General features: G+C 38.3%; 2 protein-coding genes across 2 annotated transcripts; one reads left to right on the forward strand and one right to left on the reverse strand.

Annotated features, from left to right (window-relative positions):
• Positions 1–5,481: 5,481 nt before the first annotated feature.
• LOC122645117 (UPF0496 protein 4-like) lies at positions 5,482–6,582 on the forward strand. The gene has a single exon (XM_043838463.1). It carries the CDS (start codon positions 5,527–5,529, stop codon positions 6,580–6,582), a length of 1,056 nt encoding a protein of 351 aa, XP_043694398.1. The 5' UTR covers positions 5,482–5,526.
• A 3,738-nt stretch (positions 6,583–10,320) lies between these two features.
• On the reverse strand, positions 10,321–12,382 carry LOC122646472 (BTB/POZ domain-containing protein At3g19850). Its single transcript, XM_043840034.1, has 3 exons — positions 12,277–12,382; positions 11,054–12,190; positions 10,321–10,859 (listed from the first exon to the last, which is right to left on the reverse strand). Exons 1-3 carry the CDS (start codon positions 12,337–12,339, stop codon positions 10,452–10,454), a joined length of 1,608 nt encoding a protein of 535 aa, XP_043695969.1. The 5' UTR covers positions 12,340–12,382; the 3' UTR covers positions 10,321–10,451.
• Positions 12,383–22,601: the final 10,219 nt, after the last annotated feature.

Below are 22,601 nucleotides of genomic sequence, written 5' to 3' on the forward strand. Positions count from 1 at the left end.
TGTGCTATGCAAGTTTGTTGATTGAGGTCATTAATTGGTATGGATCAGGTTTGACCTGTTTATGAATGAGATTATTTTTGGAAGTTCATTTGTGATGCAAGATCATTGTGGCTACACCTAGGAAACTCAGACCAGCTTTCTTAACTGGCATATTTATATTTTCAATGGTGTCCTAGGAAAACTCTTATGAGATTTTTATTCCTGATTGCATTTGTGTATCTCATGTACTGAAAATCTCCAAATATGAGCTGAGAAGTTACATGGTTATAAGTTTTTGTTATCTCTCCAAGTTTCTTGAAACTTGGCATGTGAGGAGGGGACTTTGTTGTCCACCTGTTCATGGCATTTGTGCGATCTGATCATGTCATATAGTTAAATAAAGGTGTGCCTTGTGTGGAGAGTCGACTTGATGGCTGTCTTTTTGTCTACTGGTTGTTTACTGTGAGTTTTATCTGATGGTCATCTGTTCAACTGTCACCATGATCCAGGAGGCCTCCTGAAAGGATGTGATCTACTAATCCTTGCCTACTCAACTGACAATATCTCTTTCAATCGGATTCTGATTAACCCGATTCTTTTTCCGTTATAAAGATAATTCAAGTACCTCCACTTTTCATGTTTTGGGCTCCTACAAATTCTAACTAAAAGATTCCCTGAGAACCACATGAAGAATATTGTACAACTGAAAATTTCATCACTGAAATCAGGACTCCGGATTAGTCCAGACTATCACTAGTGTTCAAACTAGTCTTAGGCTGCGTTTGGTAACGGTCTGAACAAAGAACGTCCGTTCTTGACTAGAAACGTTTTTTTGCGTTCTTGGTCTAGAACGGCGTTCTGAGACCGAAAATGACCGTTTGGTAACGTTCTCAAAAACGCTGTTCAGAACGAAAATGGTGTTTGGTAAAATCTGTTCTTCCCTATTTGATATTAATTACAATAATGTCATTTCTTTGTCAATTATACCAAAAAAAGACTTGTAAAATCCTTTTCTCTTACCGACCTTAGCATAAAATTAAATATCTCATTAACATAACCAAAGTAAGTATAAAAAAAAGTCAAATTTCAAAGATGCCATTAAAATTGGGTTCTTGTATGGATTAATGGCATAACTAACTATGTTATGAACAGTTGAATAAAGAGGGCCTTAGTGGACTCGAACCATCATCTTCCTGGAACATGCTCATGTTCCAAGTGCTCTACCAATTTGAGCTAAAGACCCATCAAGTTGTCAATGAATTAACACAACAGATTAAACCAAATTATATTCTCCATTCTTTTGGATTCTAGAAAGCCAAGAGATTTCATAGACTGAATGATCTTAACTAACTGAAGCACTTGGCTATTTTGGACATGAGAAGTAAAGAAATTTTTTGTTTTTCAAAGAAAAGGCAATTAGTATAAACAGAAAAATGGTGGTGCCAATGCTAGAACCTTTTGAAATTGGTCCTAAGAGATATAGATGACCCCTGCTCTTACCTGCCTTTCATTGCTTCCTTTCTCAGTAATTTCTTTGTCTTCCCCAATCCCCTTTCTCTTATGTGAGTGGAAAAAAAATAAAGGAATAAAAGGTATGGATATGAAAGTTGAATCAACTTATACTTTAAAGGGCAATCATATGATAGTCCCTCCTAGGGTACCCAGATCAGAAATCAAAAGTTCAAGTTTGAACCATTCTCCTCTATTAGAAATGGAGTGTGAACAAACAAGCCCAATTATGTGTTATCTGCATCACAAAATTCCATGGATCACTCAAACCCTAGGCCTAGGTTTACATAAGTGGACTCGACCCTTTTTAATTTTTATAGACTAAACCTATAACTTCCTATCTTAGCATGAGTTAAAGTTAAAAACTTTCCAATTCTTAATAACTTGGAACAAGGAAAAGAGGAAATAAAACTCCTCTAGAACTTCTATAGACATTAACAAAATTGAAACTGATCTGCATCTTTAACAAACTAACTAAATAAAGAAATATAAAGATAACTTAGGCACTAACTAAATACCAATTTCGAGCATGGCTTATACCCCATGTATTTGGGCTTATAGTTAAAGCCCAGTACAATAATAAACCCAAATTTATCAGCCCCAGGCCCATATATCCCAGCAAAAAGCTCAAAATAAGCTCTAACCAAGCCCAATCGGGCTGGCCTGCCAGTATGGCAGCATCCATACTTTTATAATTAAATTAACACACACACACATGATTATATGCAAACAAATCATACATCTAGATCACACATGAAAATATAACTATGAACACAAATGCATATAGATCATGTAACTAACAAATAAATGACATTCTAATATTATCTCAATTTTTTCCCTTTCTTTTGGTATTATTCATGCAGTAGTCATTTGAATTCTATTTACCTCAAGCTTGATTCTATTTAACTAAACTTCCTGCTGCATTTAAGGTGAACTGAAGGTTGCCAAAGGTCACAGAGAAGCAAACCCTACCACTCTGACCCAACGACAGGGAAGAACATGAGGCAACAAATACCTAATTAGCATGCTCTATTATGCATTAATTCTTCATTTTCTGTATCCATGGTTTTACTTTACACCAGTAAAATGCTTTTGCAGTTGAACCTACTACAAGAAGAAGGATCTAATACATCAATTAACAGAGGGGTAAGAACCAAAGACAAATGGATACCCATTCCCCTTCTAAAAGTGAAATCTGCAACAAGGTGAGCTGGTCTAACAACATTCCTAGAAGCACATTTTAAATCAATATTGGAAAAGATAGAAGAAGGAAAGACTACAGCAATCCAAAGTTAAAAGTCTCAAGTCCCAGTCCACTTTTCACTCATCCATATAGCTGATGACTTCTAAAATTCTTTTACAATACAAGAGTATAATACCTTTTGTATTCATTCCCTCAAAGTGCAAGCATCTCAACCACTTTAGTTGGTTAGTAGAAATCTTTTCTTCTCCCTCTGTTCTTTAATCCAATAGGGGAAAGAAACCAAGTAGCTTTAATGAAAATGCAATGGACAAATGCATATAGAACCCTTTGATATGGTATTATGGATCCACTTATGTTGATCTGCATATGGCAGTTCATGATCTCAAGATGTTTTGCCATGAAAAAAAAGAAGTCCATAATCTCATCACTGGATAGGCACAGTGAGAGAAACTGAGAGCCAACCCGTATGGGGCCTGTTGTAGGACTTGGGTGCTCCAATTCTCACTGAACCTGTCCACTAACTGCAAAGGCAAAGGAGCCATCATAGGCTCCCTGCTTAAACAATATGATTCATGCTCACATATACCTAAATGAATACACATACATGCCTTGATCAAAAGAAGATACACATACATGCATATACCTTTATTTGTACAGGATCAAAAAGATTCGAACATAATGGTGTAAAATACCCAAAAATTATGACCAGCGAAATGAAATTTAAACTACACCATGCACAGTGAAGCAAATGGGGCATCAAACAACCTTCAGTTCACTTCAATTTGTTTTGATCAAACAACCTTCGGTTCACCTTAAATGCAGCAGGAAGTTTCTGATAATTCTACATGGTAATTAACAAATGGGTACGGGGGAGATGGAAGCTACGGATTTCAGATATGGTGATTCACAGTCTAATTTTACAGCAAAGCTTTTTTTTTTTTTTTAATTTTAATATTGTTCTTCATGTACCTTTTCAAAAGTTTAATTTGCAGAAAAGCAAGCCTCATATATATTCACAAATCATACTTTTCTGGCTCAATAGTTGATACTGTTCCCTTCTAATTAAATAAGAAAGTAGGAATTAAAAAAAATTCAGGTCATTTATCTATCTTCTTGACATGGTGAAAACAGAAAACAAATTGGTATGCCGTTCAATAGGCCCTAATCCATGAGTTCATTAAAAAAAAAAAAAGGAAACACCTTCAAGCAAGGAACCAAATTGCATACAGAAGATCTAGTCCGTTTTGAGTTTTAGATCTGAGATGGTAATATATTGCTTGAGACAAAAAGGGAAACAAAGGGGTGTTGATCCATACTTTTTCGGTTGTAGGGTGCTGATTCACTTCCTGAGACAAAACGGGAAAAAAATTGGATCAATCTTCCATAATCTCCACACAGAGACGGTGAGAGGGAGAGTATGAGAGGGAGAGAGAGAGATAGAGAGAGGAAAAGAGCCAAAAACGACACAGAGAGTATGAGAAGGAGAGAGAGAGACAGAGAAAGGGAAAGAGCGAGAGAGAGGTGCAGAGAGTGCGAGAAATAGAGAGGGAGAGAGAGAAACAGAGAGGGGGAAACAGCAAGCGAGGGAGGCAGAGCATGCGAGAGATAGAGAGGGAGAGAGAGCAAGAGAGAGTGAGAGATCTCACCTAGGGTTGCAGAGCGAGGAGTCCTTCCTTCGTCGTCTCCAAAATTGGTGCTAGCAGAGCGAGAGAGTTTCGTGATTTCTTACCTCAAAATCACGGGTTTTGTGACTTTTGTCTGTCGTGCGTCGGTCTGCAAAGAACGTTTTTTTGGTGCTCAAGACCTCCGGTTCGTTCTAAAAGAACGAAAAAACGAACCGCACAACCAAACACTTTTTGATGTTTTTTTTGTTCTTTTTGAACAAAAGAACTGTTCTGAACGCCGTTCTAAACGTTACCAAACGCGTCCTTACCAAACATAGCCTAAAAAGAAGTAGATTCCCATATTTATTGTTTGCTTTTATCTCCAACCCAACAAGTATAAATTCAAAATAATGAATAGGAGGGAAACAAAAGTGAGGAAAACAAAAAGTACACAAGTAGATTTTGAATCTTTTGAATTGAAAAATTCAACAATGGAGGATCTAATCGAAGGGGATTTTTTTATTTCACTAAGGGCTAAATGGCAAATTCACAAGGTCCTGTGTTTGGGTGTAAGAATCATACGACCAGTTAACATTCTTTTTCCCTATACATATTTACTAACTATGACCATATTTATCTTAATGGGAAATGTATAAGTATGCTAGCGCTATAGTGTAAACTAGCACTCTCTCTCTCTCTCTCTTGTTCCACCCTCCCTCTTTTGAAATGACTCCCTTACTCCTCAAAGGGAGGAAGAGAGAGATAGACAAATAGAGTGCTAGCTTATGGTATACCCCTAAGTGTACCCAGCCTTTTCCCTTATCATCGATTCTGAAATGTCCTATTGAGTAACTATGGGCACATTTATCATAGAAGGGTAAACTTTTAGAATTCAAAATACATCTAGTTCTAGAACATTTCAGTAATTTCACATCTACGCTGACACCGTTACTTTCTAACCTGAAAAAATATTCTCGTCTTTACACAAAAAAAAAAATAAAAAAATAAAAAAATAAAAAGTATACCCATCACTCCATCAGTGGTCCTTCCATGAAATGGCCCTTTGGAAAGTTGCACGCGCCAAGTCGCAGCTTCCTTGGAAACCCTCTCTCTCTCTAATAAAACAGGCAAAAACAAGTCGCTTGAGTTGCTCGTTTTTCTTTTCTCCATTCGAAAGATTATCTTTTTTTTTCCCAACCATTTCCCTGAGACTGTAAATTCCGCCGGAAAATGTTTCTGACAGAATACGTTCGTATCCCTTCGATTTCTCCCCGCTGCCGTGCCGGCAAACGATTTCCACCGTCCACCAAGAATCTCGACTTCATCTCTCAATCCTTCGAGGAGAAACTCCTCCATCGTCTCAAAACCCTAAATCCACCGTCGATCAATCTCTCCTGGCTCTCCCTGGCCTTCGATTTCCTCTCTTCCATCCACGCCGAAGCGGAAGCCCTGGTCTCCGATCTAAAACTATCGAGTTCTGAGAACTATATCGCTTTGTACTTGGATGATAGCATCAAGCTCTTGGATCTTTGTAACTCAATCGTTTTGGAGATCGAACGGCTGCGACAAGGTCGGCTTCTGATCGTTTTAGAGATCCAACGGTTGCGACGAGATCAGGTTCCGGCATCGGAGGAGCTGTGCCGGGTGAGGAATTCACTGTCCAATTGGGGGATTCGCTCGCAGATTCTCACGAATCGTATATCTCAGAGCCCAGGAGCGTTGTTCCGAGATCTGGCGCGTGGGCTCAGGAATCCGCCAATTGGCAAGATCAAAACCGTTGGCAAGGTCATTGATCGGACAATCTACGCCGTCGGAGCGGTGACTGTTCTTGTCGGGGCAGTCATGGTTTTGGTATTGACTCAGTCGCCGGAGACGATTCAAATCCGAATCCCTGCCGAGTTTTTATGGGCTGACGCGTTTAATGGATTGGCTTCGGCTGTTTCTGGCGAGATCGAGAGGCGGTTCGGGTTTGGTGAAGATCGATTGCGGTTCGTGGAAGAAGTGGATGACGTGGACGCGCGCATCCGAGGCGTGTGTGACGTCATTGATGACGTGGTTGAAGGGAGAGTAGGTGGTAAAGTTGGTGAAGGAAACAAGGAGAAGTTGGAGAAGGCAGTTGAAGAGTTGGAGACGGTGACGGTAACGTTAACGGAGGGTTTGGACCGTTCGTTAGATGGGGTTAATAGATTCTTTCGCAGTGTTTTGAGTACGAGAAACAGTCTTTTGGGAAATGTTGGGATTGGTTCGGATATGAAAGTGAAACTAAAGAATGAGAAAAGGGTATAGGGTGTTTTTACTTTTAAGAGGAAAAGATAGTGGTAAAAGGGGATCGAACACCAGTTGTGGTGGAAACTGTTGTAATAATAATTGTAAGAAGGAAAATACACGGTTGGAAAGAAAATGTTTTTTGGTTACCGAAGGTTTTATGTTCGAAATGAAAAGGAAATGTGAAATAACAAAATTAATTTATGGGTAGGGGTAAGGATGTCAATCAGTATGATTTTGGGATACCGGTATGGTACACTGCACAAAAATCCCATACCAATATTGTATCGAATATCGATTCAATATAGGTATGGTATACAAGTATGGTATGATGTATTTTCAGTTCTATGTCCATATCGATATAGTACTGAATATTGACTCGGTAGTCGGTACAAGGATCTAATACTGAATTTATTCAATGCGGTTCAATATAGATAATTCTGTATGGAAGCGGTTTCGATATTCGGTACTCAGTGCACATTGACACCCTTAGGTGGGAGATCACTGCCTTGCTGCATGGCCATTGCACCAATGAAGGGGTTAATGAAAGCACATTTTGGAGAAATATCTCCTCAGCTATTTCAGAGTTTCTATTGAAAACAATTTTAACTTAATAGAAATTAAGTGCAGAATCATACCAAACACCTTTCGAAATTGAAATCAACCCATAAAACAATTTTTGAAATCATATCAAATTAGAGAGCCTTGACCAACGAGAAGGGTTCCAAATAGACTACCCCAAGATTATTAATATGAGAAATTGTGATGGATATAAAACACGACGAGCATAAGGAGCTTTATCTGAAGCTTAAGCAAACATTTTTTCTCTAACATTCACAGAATTACAACCACACATCAAGCCTCCCAACAGAGCGGATGAATCCATTGGGCCAGTTGGATCTAACAACCCTATGCTAAAGCGAGAGAACACTGCTTGGGCTTCTAGAGGCTGCACACACGGACTGTCAATGGGAATGCATCCAAGTATCAATTTGGAAGGAATTTTTGTTTTTCCATGGGAACAAGGCGGTACTGTATCTAGGAGTAGAGCCACCTTGGCCACAAGACCAGCTAGCGTTCTTTCTCCCTAAAATTTTGTCAAGAAGCAAACGAAATTTGTCCTGTTTCACTAATTCACTTGGGCTTGAGTGCAAGTAATCACGGGAACGAAATTGAATTTGTCCTTGCACAAAAAAACAATTTTTGAATTTGTCCTTATTATCATATGAACTAATTAAATACTAATCACTTATTTCTATCCAAAAAAAAAAAAAAAAAACTTATCACTTATTGCATCGGGCTAATCCACAGCATCAAATTGGACCTTGCCTGACTTAGGCCAGTCTTCCTTCACTCCTCCCCAAAAGAATCTTCATTAATTTAAGGGAAAAAGAACGTTAACTGATCGCGTGATTTCTGCATCCAGATATAAGATCACGTGAATTTACCAGTCAGCTCCAATAAAATAAAAATCTCATTCATGCATATCCTCCTGTGCATGCTTTGGCTAATCCACATCATCAAATTCGACCTAACCTGACTTAGGATAGTCTTCCTTCACCCCTCCCCAAAAAAATCTTCATTAATTTAAGGGGAAAAGAACATTAACTAGTCGTATGTATGGTTCTTGCACCCTAGATACAGGACCACATGAATTTACCATTCACTCACAATAAAATAAGAAATCTCATCCATGTAGATCCCCCTGTGCGTACTCTCATTGATCCCCGTACTTGTTCCGAATCAACTGTATCCAACAAATTTACCCTTGGTTTTCTTCCAAAATATTGGATTTTTTTCCTTATATTTGTACCCTTAATCTGTACCGATCCATCGATACGGGATCAACTAGAAACCGATAACGATCTCTACTGTTACCGATACTAATCGACAGATCTGGTCAATTTGATATCAAATCATGCCTGATATTCTCTTTCTTCTTCGTCCCACTAACAAAATATGTTCCATACTCATCCACCCGTTTGCACAGATAACCCTCTCCCCTATAATATATATGGGTAAGAGTTCTCTATAGCAGAGTGGCCTCTGTGCGCACACGAGGACCAATGGAAGCACAAGTGACAGCATCAACAAGACAATTATTATCCCTTTAATAGGGCCGGGCGATCATTTCATTCCTTGTCTTCCCTCAGTGAACTTTCTCCAAGTATATAAACTTGAAAAAAGGGAACAGATACCAAAAATATGGTGTTAACCAAGTAGGCCGAAAACTGATCCCCATATCTCCTTGTGGGCTCTCAAAAGGAATTTATTAATGCTGTGTATCTGTCACAGTTCCTAGAAAGCCGTTTGCAAATTGCAAGTAGTGTTCCATTAACTACAGGGTAGGACTCACAAGAGTCACAGCAATCACCACTTTTAAATGTTTTATTTTTTTTCCTTCTTTTCCCGCCCTTTCTGGTAGAAGCAATTTATAAAATTGGTAGCAATGCCCCCAACAAATAATTGGGTTGGCTGATGAGGCCAAAAACTTCTGGACCAACCGAGACATTTTTCGGTTGGATTGGTCCGGGCTGTTGTTATTGGGTCAGTTTCTGGGTGGGCAGGCCGGCCATGTTCGGCAAGGGGACCTCCACTCCTTGGGTTTACTTTGTCAACTGGTAAACTGATCCATCAAATTTTTTGAATCCATGACAATTAATTTATCTATTTATTCCATGGACTTGTAAGTTGTTTACCAAACAACTGAGAGTTTTGTATTTTCGGGAATTAAGGTTTTTCTATATTATAATACAGAAGCTATATATAGGCAAGGTGTGCATGTGAGGGTTTTGTAATTTCTTTGACAAAATAGTGGAAGTTCTGATTTATCGTTTGACTATGGACGATCTTGGGTGAACCACATAAAACATTATATTTGATGTGAGTGTGTGATTGTCTTTCGTTTTTCTTTTGCAATCGTTGTTAATTCTTAGCAACACTTAATTTTTTTTTATTTGTGATCTACCTATCTACCTTGCCACATGAGATTTTGATTACTACTACAAGAGGGGCTGAGCAAGAGGGAGATCGAGGAAGTTTTGGGGGGAAGGGGGGGGGGGGAAGGAAAGGAGGAAAACGAGTACGTTAAGGTACAATGTGAAGATAGGAGAGTCATTCTGAGAGTCTACACCCTACTGAGAAGATACCAACCAACTGAGCAAGCAATTGTCTTCACCTAACACCTGATAAAAAAATGCACAATTTTCTTCCCCAACAATGGGTCATTCTGATATGTTTATTAGAACTGCCCAAATTCCTTCCAAGTTACAAACTGAAGGTGACCAAATATTATCATTTTTTGTTTCATTTATTTTGAAAACGTAGGTCCCACATGAATGATATTTTTTTTTTGTGAACACCAATTGGTGTGGCGTGCAGATTCTTCTCCACATTAGCAGTGTGGGAAACCCTCTCCCAAACAAAATAAAGGGTATATTTTAACAACTAAAGGGTAATGTTCCATATTGCCCTGCTGGTCCGGTTCTTAAAACAATGGCTCGGACCGGCTGGAGGGCCGGGTTAAGAATTGCCACAGAATCTAAATAGGGCCCTAGTGTCCAAAACTACTTTTCCAAGACATTGGAGTCATTTTCAATTCTTCTGTATCATTCCATTGTTATCCGGTCCCTCATGTTTTCCCTACCTATCAGTCCACCACACATTATTTCCAGGGAATCTAGGAAATCCATTACTCTCATGAATAGGCTTTTCTTAATAAATACAAAAGGAACTCTAAAAGAAGTTTAGCTAGTAATAAACTTTACACTTTACCTGAACTTGTTTTCCAACACTTCTGTTTCCTCCAATCAAACCCTTCAAATTACATCTTTATTTCAAAACTCACAAAAAAATTACAATATTTTTACAATTGATCAAATAAGTGTATCTCAACATAGTCTTGGCACTGATTTATTATGAGTGGGAGTTCCCATAAATTTATGCTTCACCATTTTTGACATTTGATTCTTCATCTCCTCACATACTTTCTCTAACTTCACCACTCTAAACTGCATCTTCTGTAAATTCAACCTCATCCCTTCACTTTCTTCTGAAAATCTTTCATCTTCATCAGACCCATGATCTAAATCCAATTGGGTTTTGCTTGGGCTTGGAATATTAATGTCAGTCACATTACTTTGGATCTTGGATTGTTGAGCAATGAGTGCTTCAATGGTGATCCTTGGGGGTATTCTAGGGTTCTTTGCCAGATCTTTACTGGTTCCTAGTGTGAGCTTTTCATAATTTAGGCATCTACATAATCTTGACCTCTCTTCAAAAGATAGTGTTGGGTGAGACTGCAGAAATCATCCATTGTTACAATTTAATCAGAAAGGTTTCCAGACAAAATCAGAGACAATATAACATAAAATGAGAAGCAGAGACTTCTCAAAGTATCAGTAAGTTTGAGTTCAGACTTTGTTTTTTTGAATGTTAAAACTATTTGTGGATAGGAGGAGATGAAGAAAGAAAGTGGGTTTGTGATATTTACCTCAAGATAGATGTCAATTGCTCTGTAGACCCCATCAAAGCAGTCTCTGGCTGAATCTGGCAAGCTCTCTGCAATTGCAAGAAACTTTGTGATCTTCAAGTTATGATCAGGAGAGATTTCTCTCATGTACTTATCAATTAATTTCCCCACTTTCTTCATCCTCTGTATTGTCACAGCTTCATCACTGACAAAAACCCTAACTAATCTTAAGACCAGATTAACATCATAAACACCTCCACCATGACCAGAGACCAGCAAATCATCTAGTGTTGCTTGATCAAGCATCCCACCAATTAATCCCTCAAGCTGATCTCTGTATTCTCTACTCAGACCAAAAGCAGAAACCACTCTCAATACCCAAAACAGACCTCTACAGGAAAAACTGGTTTTCCCCATTAAGACCACACCATACACAGCAGTATTTGCAAGCCCACCATAATCAGACTTGGACCATATACTACCTTTAATCTGAATAGCGGTTTTGAGGTAGTGCAGGAGGAATTTAGTGAGGATTAAGCTGTCGTTTTCTGTTCCATAGGCATCCATGGTCCTGATTACCTTTTCTATCATATTTGGGGGTAAAATTGTTAGATCATCGAACCACCAAGCCTTGCTTGACGAACATGGCTTAATTGATTCTGGGGTAGTTTTTACTGATGAAGAGAATCTAAACCCAGATGTTGTTTCAGGAGATGATGAAGAAGAAGATGACGAAGCAATGAGGTTTAAATCTGAGTTCTGTGTAATCTTTGCTAGAAGTGAACATATAAGCTTTTCAAGAAGACCAGATGAATCTGAATAGGAGAAGAATGACTCACAGCTCTTTAGGCAAATCAATAAATCATTCCATGACCAGTAGAATAGCCCTTCAAGAAATATCTCTGTTTGTTGCAGAAGATTGCAGGTTGAGACCTTCTCAGTCATTTCAAGAAAGATTGAAGAACAATGAAGGAGAGAGACATTTGATGGGGTTATTCTAATTCTTCCATTATTGTAGCAGAATCTTGAGACCAGTTCAAATCCATTTGGGCCTCCTGGGAAATCGTCAACCTCAATTTCTGAGATTCTGATCTGGGTTTTCCTCTTTTCTTGCTTTATCATCTTCTTCAACCTTGCTGAGAATTTTGAAACCACTCTCTGCAGAAGAATTCAAGACACAGTAAGAGGTGATGTTACCATTAAATAAGAAATATTGAGAGAGGAGAACTGTAATTGATGATTACCTCATCTAGAAAATAAGTGCACTGTCCATTAACATGGATTTTGAGATCACACAGCTCGTGCATCTCCGGTTCTAATTGAATCCACAAAAAGAGAGAGAGAGAGAGAGAGAGTTTGCAAAAGACAAGTAGAGAAAATTTTGTTTATATAGACTACACCACACTATATGATACACTGTTTAGTATGTGAAAAGGGCGTAAAGGGATCTGGTGTATACTGTAGTAATCTTTTTCCCATATGTAATTACAAAACTTTGTTTGGGGAAGTGTTTCCAGTGGGGGACCGTGATCCTTGTGCGAACGGGTCAATGAGAGTGCACAAAGAAGCATCATTTCATAAGGGGCGAGGTGGTCATTTTACCCCATGTATCTTGCGCAAGCTCCACGTTCCCTAGCAGAAACCATGCATTTTCCCATATTGTTTATGGTCTAGAGATCAACCGATTGTTGCTTGGTCATGTAGACCTTGCACCAGTGCGATGGCCAATGAGAACACGGGTGCAAGGGCATCGATATGGATGAATTTTTTTGATTTCACAGTGGGCAAGGTGGTAAATTCATGTGCTCCTGTGTTTTGGTGCACGAACCACGCGGCCAAACAACGTTCTTTTTCCCTATGTTTTAGTGCAAGAGATTGCTACTTTGTCACCTAGCCTCTACATCATCAGTGCGGGAGCCAATGAGATTGTGCACAGAAGCATTAAGATGGATGAGATTTTTTATTTCAAGAGGGGCTGAATGGTAATTTCACATGCTCCTACATCTGGCCATGGGAGTCACGTGATCAAGTAGCGTTCTTTTCCCTATAAATAACAGGAAAAAGAATTCTATCCACGAGTCTATCTCTCTCCTCTTCAAATGAAAAGACATATCTACCCCTTGTTTTGAGGAAGAGAGAGATAACACATGAGAGACTTAGCGTAACCGCGTAGACCACATTCTTGGACAAAAAACTACTTCCCATATCTTAGAAATTGATACTCTCAAAAAAATAAAGAATCCCATCAGAGATGTAAGAAATATCACAAATTCACAATAGAAATTTTGTCGTTGATTGCGGTTGATAGGCTCTGAAAGTCAAGAAACCTGTTTTTATTGTTTGTAAACTGTCGTCGCATATGGAGCTCTGGCACTTCCGGTTCTCTGCATTCCTTTGGCTTTATATAGACAATTATTTCTTTAAAGCGGATTTATATCAACTTACTGGGCAGCTTAGAATCTTTTTGGGCATTTGAAACAAGACATCACATATTGACAACCTAAATATAAGAACGAATAAAACCCAAAAGCAAAAAATTTTCCTTCATCTTTGAGGATGAATGAAGATTCCCCTCACCACCAGTGATGTGATCAAATCTGTATTTTTTTAATTAATTTATTTTTAAATAATATTTTAGGAGAGGGTTTTCCATGCCTCCAATGTGAGAATCTTCTCACACCAAACTAATGATGATACGAAAAACGGTGTCATCTAGATGCATCTAAATGGTTAGAAAAGGAGAGAAAATTATATAAAAAAAACCATGTGAGAATATGAATGATACATTACTTTCGTGGGAAACTTTTTTCAGATATTTGTATTGTTTCTTTTCCTTAAAGCAACACAAGGCAAACAATACATACAAATATGCCTTTTTTAGGGGGAGGGATCTGAGCTACGCATGTGTGTTAGCATACCCCACACCATGCCAATGGTGTATGGGAGAGAATGCCTCATGACTTGTATACAAGAGGTTCACATGATCAAGAAGGAAAGAGAGCGCCAAGAGGTTCTCATGACTTTTATGAGAGGGCGTGTATTACTAGAAATGTAAAAATTAGTTTTTCAAAATTTTTTTATATGAAGAAGAGCAAAAAATAGTTTTACAATTTTGTCACGAAGCTTGTAGACATGCCATTAATATTATCCGTATGACAATTTAGTTGACACCCAATTTTGGACATGTTGTCGAAATCATCATATATCCATGATCAAAATTGCAGATCAACTTAATTTACCTCATGTATCAATTTGGAGGTATAGAATATGCATGGATGTATATGTAGGAACTTGAAGTGAAAGAACTTCGATAATAACAATTGAAAAATCAATGTAATCAACAATTCAAATCATCTTTCCATTTGGCTAAAATATATAATATTTCTCTTTCAAAAAAAAAAAAACAAAAAAGTGACAAGAAATACGTAACTTTTGAGTAACATGGTCATAGCATCAATACCATTTCTGTTAAATTTCATATCCTAAAAAACATAGGGAGCAAACTAAGCAAAGAGCTGGTCACGTACATATTCTAAAAGAAAACTGAGCAAGTGGGCCCAAAACACAAAGTTCAAAACAATCAGAAGTAACCCCAAAAAATCGTTTAAAAGATATATTAGACCATTAGTTATAGATGAAGAAATTATAATGATGACATAAAATGAATTTAGTGAGTACGAACATCCCATCTAATTAAAGAGGTAATCGGGTCAAAACAATTATCACATATTATAATCAGATGATACACAGAAAGCACTGCTTTTTTTTTTTGCTAAAGGTCAGCAAGTATGTATTAATAAAAATAGGATGTACAAAGAGAAAATACAGCAAGAAGAACTTGAACAGCTGTTGCAGCATAAGAGCTCAACCAGCTACAAAGACAACAAAGTAAATTGCCTCCAACCTCATAGAATTTTAACCAAAACGCTAATATGGTCTACCCAAGGCTTCCCATGTAATCGAGTGAGAAATGAAGGGAGGGGTTCCATTCCAAACCTCAGAGATTTTAGAGCAAGCACAGGTACATTACCTTCTCTATAACAGTGGGTGGATTTGCAGCCTTTTGTCTCAACACATCCCAAGCTGTACTTACCGAGAAGGACCCGGATTTAGAGTGAGCCCAAAATCGACCATCCTCTCTATCGAAGAGAACCATGTCCAAGTTTTGGATCCTTGTGAAGACCCTTTGTAGCGCCTGATTTTCCACCTGGGGAAACACCCAATTACCCTCCTCAAAGAAGTCCGAGACCGTGGCATTAAGGTTATTAGGGATAGTTGCAGGCATCAGCTGTTCTTCTATGCTTTGGTTGCCCATCCAGGCGTCATACCAAAACCGAATGGAGTCTCCATTCCCCACCACCCAACGTTCTGTCGCTTGTATGAATCCCCACACCTTCTTAAGCCCGATAAGCACAGTTGAAGATCCCACATAATTTTTCAAGGACCCATTTTTATTAACCAATCGACTCTGCATGAAAGCTGTTAAACTAGATTTTTCCAGTTCAAATAGACCAAGCAAACTTTGCTAAAAGGGCAAGGTTTACCTCCCTAAGGCGCCTGACTCCAAGACGTCCTTCATTCTTAGGCTTGCAAAGGGCATCCCATCGGACCGTAATGGCTTTGGAAGTCTCAGAATCTCTTGACCAAATAAAATTGCGAATCCATCTCTCCATGCTAGAAATAGCTGATCAGGGCCAATAATAAACAGAGAAATTGTGGATTGGGATGCTTCCCATTACCGATCTCATCAATTCAACTCGACCTGCCAAGCTGAGGAGGTGGCCCTTCCAGGCTGAAAGTTTTTTCTTGAAGTGGTCTAAAAGAGGAAGAACTGAAGCCCTTGTTAACCGTCCTTTGATCAACTCCACCCCTAGGTACCTAGTAGGGAAACTGTAGGTTGGGATTTGGAGCGTTGTCGACAGGCGTTCCTTGCGAGCTGCAGTGATCCGACCCAAAAAGATCTTGCTCTTAGCCAGGTTGATTTTCTGCCCTGAGAAAGCACTGCTTGATACTCATGAAGAAACATAAAATTCAAGGCAATAGATTCATTAGTAACTGAAGGTATAACAAAACATTCAGTTAAAAAAACAAAAAAAAAAAACCCACTTGTTCATGATCTGAACAATCAAGGACGGAACATGTAGCATTTTGAAAAGCACATTACGAAACAACCAAATATAATACATAGTAATAGCATAAATAGATAGCAAACGAATTTGATCAGAAATCAAAGAATCAAACAAGTCAATCAATGAAGAAGATTAGAGGTAATCGAGATGGTTCTGAAATTTGATTGTATTGGTATGATTTATGATTTTCATCTTAGCTAGTTCTTTAGTAGGATAACTATAATCCCAAATCTTATTAAAAAACAACATAATCTAAATCGTTCTTGATCTCCAAACCTTTAAGCAAAACCAACATCCACATCAATCACCCCAAACTTCCTCTTCCCATGTGGTGACCTCCCCACTTGGGATCCCACTGTCCATGGGGTATCATATGGACCACAAGTCTGATTTGTGGTCTGGATACCCCATAGACGGTGGGATCCTATGTAAAGAGGGTAACTCCTCTCCCCATGTGGGGAGTTGATCGGGACTTGAAGTGAGATGGGGGTTGGAGTCTTGATCTTCTATTTCCGACTGTCTGGTACTGCCGTGCACCCCACACACAAGCAAGGCAAAAAATACCGCCTTACGCCCCGCTTGGGCAAGACACTTGGACAGGGGTAAGGCGGTATTTTTTGCCTTGCTTGTGTATGAGGTTCACACGATAGCACCGGACAGGCAGAAGTTGAGGATTTCGATTATGGGGGTTGTGGCATAGATAGGGTCCAGAAGACAATAAAACGGGTCATGACGAGTTTCACTAATATCTAAACCTGATCCACATAAAAATTACTATTCCACCTAATTCCTTCATGTAAGTACCCGTGACATGTATAGGGCTTTAAATTTACAATATAACTATGAGGTCGGATCAGGTCCACGTACGTGGTCGGTCCTTGGAACCTGATCCGAGCTCCAATAGAATCCAAGGACCGATCAGTGGGTCCCAATGATTCCATTTGAGCTCGGATCAAGTCCCAAGGACCGATCACATACGTGGACCTGATTCGGGCTCTAAATCTTACACGTACGAAATCTCGGGATTGAGAATGGATCATCTGCACGTATCAAGAGGTGAACGTACATGTGAGAGCCAACCACCTATCTTATTTTTGCCATTTACAAGGGGAGGAGAGGTTTTTATGGAAACAAAGTTAGAATGTGATTGGCTCTCACATGTACGTTCATCTATTGGTACGTGTAGGGGAACCGAACTCTCATCGAGATCTCGGGACTTCTAATTCTTGAGTTTTCTCTTCGAATCCTCTCTCTCGACCAATTCTGACGTTTAGAATGAACCCCTTTTTATTCAAATTCCCGTTCCGTTCACATAAAATGTTGCATTATTAGTCATCATTCATTAATGGATTTATGGTTATTAATCTTGATCATTTGATTAAGCAAGCAGCCTTTAATTTACACGTTTTCATATTCAAAAGATTACTAACACTGCTCGATATTGTGTTCATGTGTAGGTTCTTAGAGATGGAATTCTCATAATTCTCTATACTTTTGTAAATATTTGTTATTTCTCGATTTTACCGTATAACCGCATGTTCGAGATTAACCTCATAACTTGACCCAGTAGAGTGTTACCTTGATAACCCGACCTGTTAAAATGTCAACCTCAAAACTTGAGCTTGTAGAGTGTTACCTCAATAACCTATCTTGTTAGAGCCTCAACCTTGTAAAAAACAAAAAACTGACCCATAACTGTGTTAACCTTACAAACCTGATCCGTTTAGAGTATCACCCCTTCCAAGACTCAATAAAGTGTCGACCTTTACCCATTGGAGTGTTCGGGGCATTACAAATTTGATTGGATAAAGTGTTGACTTGTCAATCTGATTCATAGGGGTGTTAACCCCACATGATAATCGATAGAATGTCAACCTATTAAATCTGACTTGTTGGAGGGAAAATTTCATTTTAAGTTTTTCTTGATTTCAACATGTAATCCTGTTTTTTTCAAGATAACTTTTCCTTGATTTCGCCGCATAATCACGTTTTCAAGCTGGGGTGGGCCTCACCCTTCCGAATTCTTGGATTTGGTTTGACGAAAAGATTTTCTTTTGTAAAAAATTTCAAACTCCCATATCCTAAGTAAGGTGTGAGAAGTTTTTGTTTTGCTCGTTTTATAGAGAGACATTCTATAGACACCAAATTTGTCACATTGAGAAACAATGAGGGAAGGAGTCTCTTGGAATTTCATCAAAAATCTTAACCCCCCAAAATACCCATGCGTTGACTTGACCACCAAATCTACTCAGAATTGGTCCAAAATTTCTAGAGTAAAATTTTTTTTGCTCATTCCAAACCTAAATCCAAAGTTGGCTCAAAGGCAAGGATGTTTCACATTATTTCATGTGAATTACCTTTTTACGATTGCAAAAAATGTCGAATCCCACAAGTACTCCAATGACTCCCAAATCTTCTCTGATTGATCCCAAAATTTTTCATTTCAATTTGTTTTGTCATTTTAAACCATATACTAAAGTTTAGTGCAAAATTTTTATTTAAAAAAAAAAAAAAAAAGGTACAAAATTGGTTTGATTTAGCCAATTAATTACCTGATTTACAAGATTTTAAACACAAAATTAGCATCAGAATTGGGTATTTTTCAGTTACAATTATTAGGATCTTATTTTGAGTCCAAACCATTGGAGCCTTATGAATATTATTAGAGAAATGATTCTCAAAAGAATGATTCCAAACCCGTGAAGGAAGAAACCTGAAGGTCCAATCCGAAGATTAATTACCTTGTATCAAATCCCTTTAATTAGAATCCTTATCTTATCATGTTCTTCATCAGTACTTGGAGAGCAGGAAAAGTCAAACAGAGTCAACGATATGGATCAGCTTCACGGGCTTGGGATCTTCCAAATTTTAAAAAATATCAATTTTGGAAATCATCCACAATTTGGCGTTTTGGGAGAAAGGAGATGTCATGTTAATTCTATTCTTCAATAACGACACCTTCGCAGCTCATTGAAAGCAACTCAACTTGTGTTTGGCATGAAAAAAGAGGTGGAATGTTACCTCATGGAACGGATCAAGGAATGGGTATTGGATCACCGGAATCACCCGATCCATATCAGTATCAGTGGTCAGTGATATTGATTTTAGGACGATCCCGTATCGATGGATCAGTACAAATCAGGGGTAAAATGTAAAAAATAAAGCAATTTTTATTAAAAATCAAGGTAAACCTATCCAATACGGGTCAATTTGAATTAGTATTGATCGAGACTTATCCCATATCCGAAACCGGTTCCTAAAACTGTGGTGTCCAATGGCTTGTTTGTTCCTTATCTAGCTTTTCACGTGAACTTTCTGTTTTTTTTGGTGAACATTTTGGCTCTTTTCTAAAATCCTAACCCATAAACCATGTGGGCTGGAAATTCTTGAATCTATGGGAGCTAGAATATGAGACCCACGCAGGGTAGGACATGGTTTTAGTATACGGTACCGGTCACCTTCAAAACCGACATCGATATGGTATTGACATGGATTGATCATATTAGATCCATCGAGCTAGAAATGGTTTTTTGACTATTTTACCCTTCATTTGTATTGTTTTGGACAAGTAATTCACAACGTTTTAGAACACGGTATCAGGGATGAATCCGTCCTTGCCAATTCATTGAATTGAAATCAGTTGGAATCGATCCTAAGAATTTTAGAATTGACCTTTAGATCTGAAAACTCAACGATTCTACATTCCTTGACATGAATCTACTTGACTAAAATCGATATCGATCATGATCGATTTCAATCCGAATCAGCCGATTGATCAGTTCTTGAACCATGATCATTTTTGGAGAATCATACCCATCTGCTGCACGTAATAGAATCTCCTCTCTTGGGATATTGTTAGTTAGAACTGAAAGGAACCTCTTGTAAAAGGGACTAGAAACAAAGGCAAGCATCTCTTACATCTTTTTTTTGGTCTCTACAAATAAAAATTATTTTTTCAAAAGCTTCTAATGGTGTATCCTTGAATTGTGGGATGTAAATCCTCATACACACAAAAACATTAATAAGATCATGCTTATTGTGTTCTTGAATCACAAACATAAGAGAGGAGGATATCGTCCACCGACGTTCGAGAAGAAATCACCCCTTAAGTTGTATTAGCTAGGTCTTATTGTTTGTCCTTGTTCGTCTCTCTACAACGAGCAATGGATCTCAAGGTTTCTCCCATGGCCTTTTCTGCTCCGTCAATGTTTCTTAGTAATAGTGCCGATGTGAAACCGTTGAGACAAGCGAGATTTAGAGTCTTATTTATAAAGTCTCTGATACACCATTATAAATTCAAGTACTATAATAGAGATATACTTGGCCAATAATTTATTGACCATTAGGGCATATAAGGAACTAAATTTCCAACATGAATTTCTTTCTAACGGCATAACCTTGAGTATCTTTCTTGGATTAAGTTTTCCTTCACCTATGATTGGACTTTGGGTTCATTGTTAACTCTTCCTACCCGCAGTGTTCATGGTCCAAAACATCTTTCTCTGATTGAATCATAAGAAAAGATGTGGTGGATGAAGAGTTTCTCTCTTCACCATGGGTGGAAAGAAACTGAATCCTTTCTTCTTTTACAATGAAGATTCTCTTACTTTTGATAAAAAATTTAGAAGCAAGATTTATGGAGAGGCACACAACTTGGAATCTATGGGGTTGTTGTTTATCTAAAAGACAAACAGGAACCCAAACCAAATACCAACACTAATATATGTCTTCTTGTTGCAGGAGGTTTCAAAATCATAGTTAGCAAATTTGGATTCGGGAATTAATTAGACGGAGAATTATTTGGAACCATTTTTTTTTTTCTTTTAATTTAAGAATTTGTCAAAAAGCAGGCAAAATAAAATTTGGATTTGGGAATTAGTTGTTTGCAAAAAAAAAAAAAATCCGGATAAAAGATGCGGATGTTATTTTTAATATTGACAGTACAGGTTTCACATTAAGGAAAAGGAATGCCACCCGGTCGGGCAGCGTGACGTGTACATGCGCCTAGACACAGTTATGCACGAAATGATCGGTGCACCCTTGGTCCTTTCTGTCTTTTTAGGAGGGTGCACCGATCATTTCGCTTGCAGCTGTGTCTAGGCACAGGTACACATCGTGCTATGCGACCGGGTGACATTCTTTTTCCCTTCATATTATCAATCAATTACCATATGTGCATAATATAAGTGATATAAAAATTGGAAAAATTCAAAATCATAACATTCAATCACTAATAGCCTATCCAAGGAACGCTACTTAGGGTGTGGGCCAAGACAGACCTTATGCAACTCTAATGTGGAACAAATTACAGAATCTCCTTCACATAATCTTCTCAATTAATTTTATGAAACCAAATTCTACAACAATCATATAACATAACGTACAAGAAAAGAACAAAATGATATCAAAATCTATGAATATCCTTATAAGTAGGATCGCCAAAACAATGCTATTTGACTAGTCTTTTGTGGCAGCCATTACTAAAAAGGATCGGAGGATGTGTAATTTTCCAACATAGTAGTTTAGTCTCACATCGGATAAACATGAAAATAATAGAAGGGAGGCAGGATCTTTATCGTCTCCAATTATCTGTCCCTCCATTTCTTTCAATTCATCTCATAATGGGGGGACGGAAATGACCACCCTATCCCTTGTCTGAACACACTGCCTGGGTGGGGTCCACTACCTCCTATTAGAGGAATTGAAGGGAATGGAGGGGCAGATAATTGGAGACAATAATTTTCCAAGAGAGACAACCCCTATAAATAAGAGTAGTTACCAAGTAGCCAACCAACATCTCTCAAAGAGGGTGATTCCTTTTTTAGTTAAAATATTTATTTATTTTTATTTTTTCTCAATTAGTTTTTCCAAGTGGGAGATTCCCATTAGACTCCCAACTCATTCTCAGTATCCATTAGGGATATAAATGGATCGGATTAGGCTCGGATAGTACTATATCCGCATCCGATTAGTTTTCAGATGGATTCGAATAGTGCTAAATGAATACGGACATCGATACGGACCAGATATTTTATTCGTTTACATGTAAATATAGCTTTTCGGATAGCTATAGCCTATCCGTATCTGCATTCGTTTATTTTTCGGACGGATTCAGATAGTGCTAAACAAATACGGACACAGATATGAAAATGGATTTTGGCTATTCATTTACATTGTTTTGGACCAAAATACGACGCATTTGTCACGTCGATCACTTCTCGACTTGAGTGTATCACTCTCAATGACTTAGTCTCTTATCCAACCAAGAACTGCTCATTCAAAGCTGTCAATCTGACCTTGGCACTGATGCCTCCGTTGTTGCCAACACTGCCATTCGCTCCAATACGTCCGCCTCAACCGCTTCATCTGGCTATGGCCATGGTCATGGTGATGCCTCTGACTCTTGTTCTAGTCCGCATGTTACCTGCCAAGTTTACAAT

The sequence above is a fragment of the Telopea speciosissima genome, chromosome 11, assembly GCF_018873765.1.
Source record: "Telopea speciosissima isolate NSW1024214 ecotype Mountain lineage chromosome 11, Tspe_v1, whole genome shotgun sequence".
Classification (NCBI taxonomy): Eukaryota; Viridiplantae; Streptophyta; class Magnoliopsida; order Proteales; family Proteaceae; genus Telopea; species Telopea speciosissima.

What these genes read in the sequence shown, in the direction of transcription:
- LOC122645117 (XM_043838463.1), top strand. Translation starts at nt 5,527, where the DNA reads ATGTTTCTGACAGAATACGTTCGTATCCCTTCGATTTCTCCCCGCTGC.
- LOC122646472 (XM_043840034.1), bottom strand. Translation starts at nt 12,339, where the DNA reads ATGCACGAGCTGTGTGATCTCAAAATCCATGTTAATGGACAGTGCACT. An exon ending in GCACTTATTTTCTAGATGAG is followed by an intron (nt 12,191 to 12,276) that starts GTAATCATCAAT and finishes ATTCTTCTGCAG; the next exon opens with AGAGTGGTTTCAAAATTCTC. An exon ending in CAATTGACATCTATCTTGAG is followed by an intron (nt 10,860 to 11,053) that starts GTAAATATCACA and finishes TGATTTCTGCAG; the next exon opens with TCTCACCCAACACTATCTTT.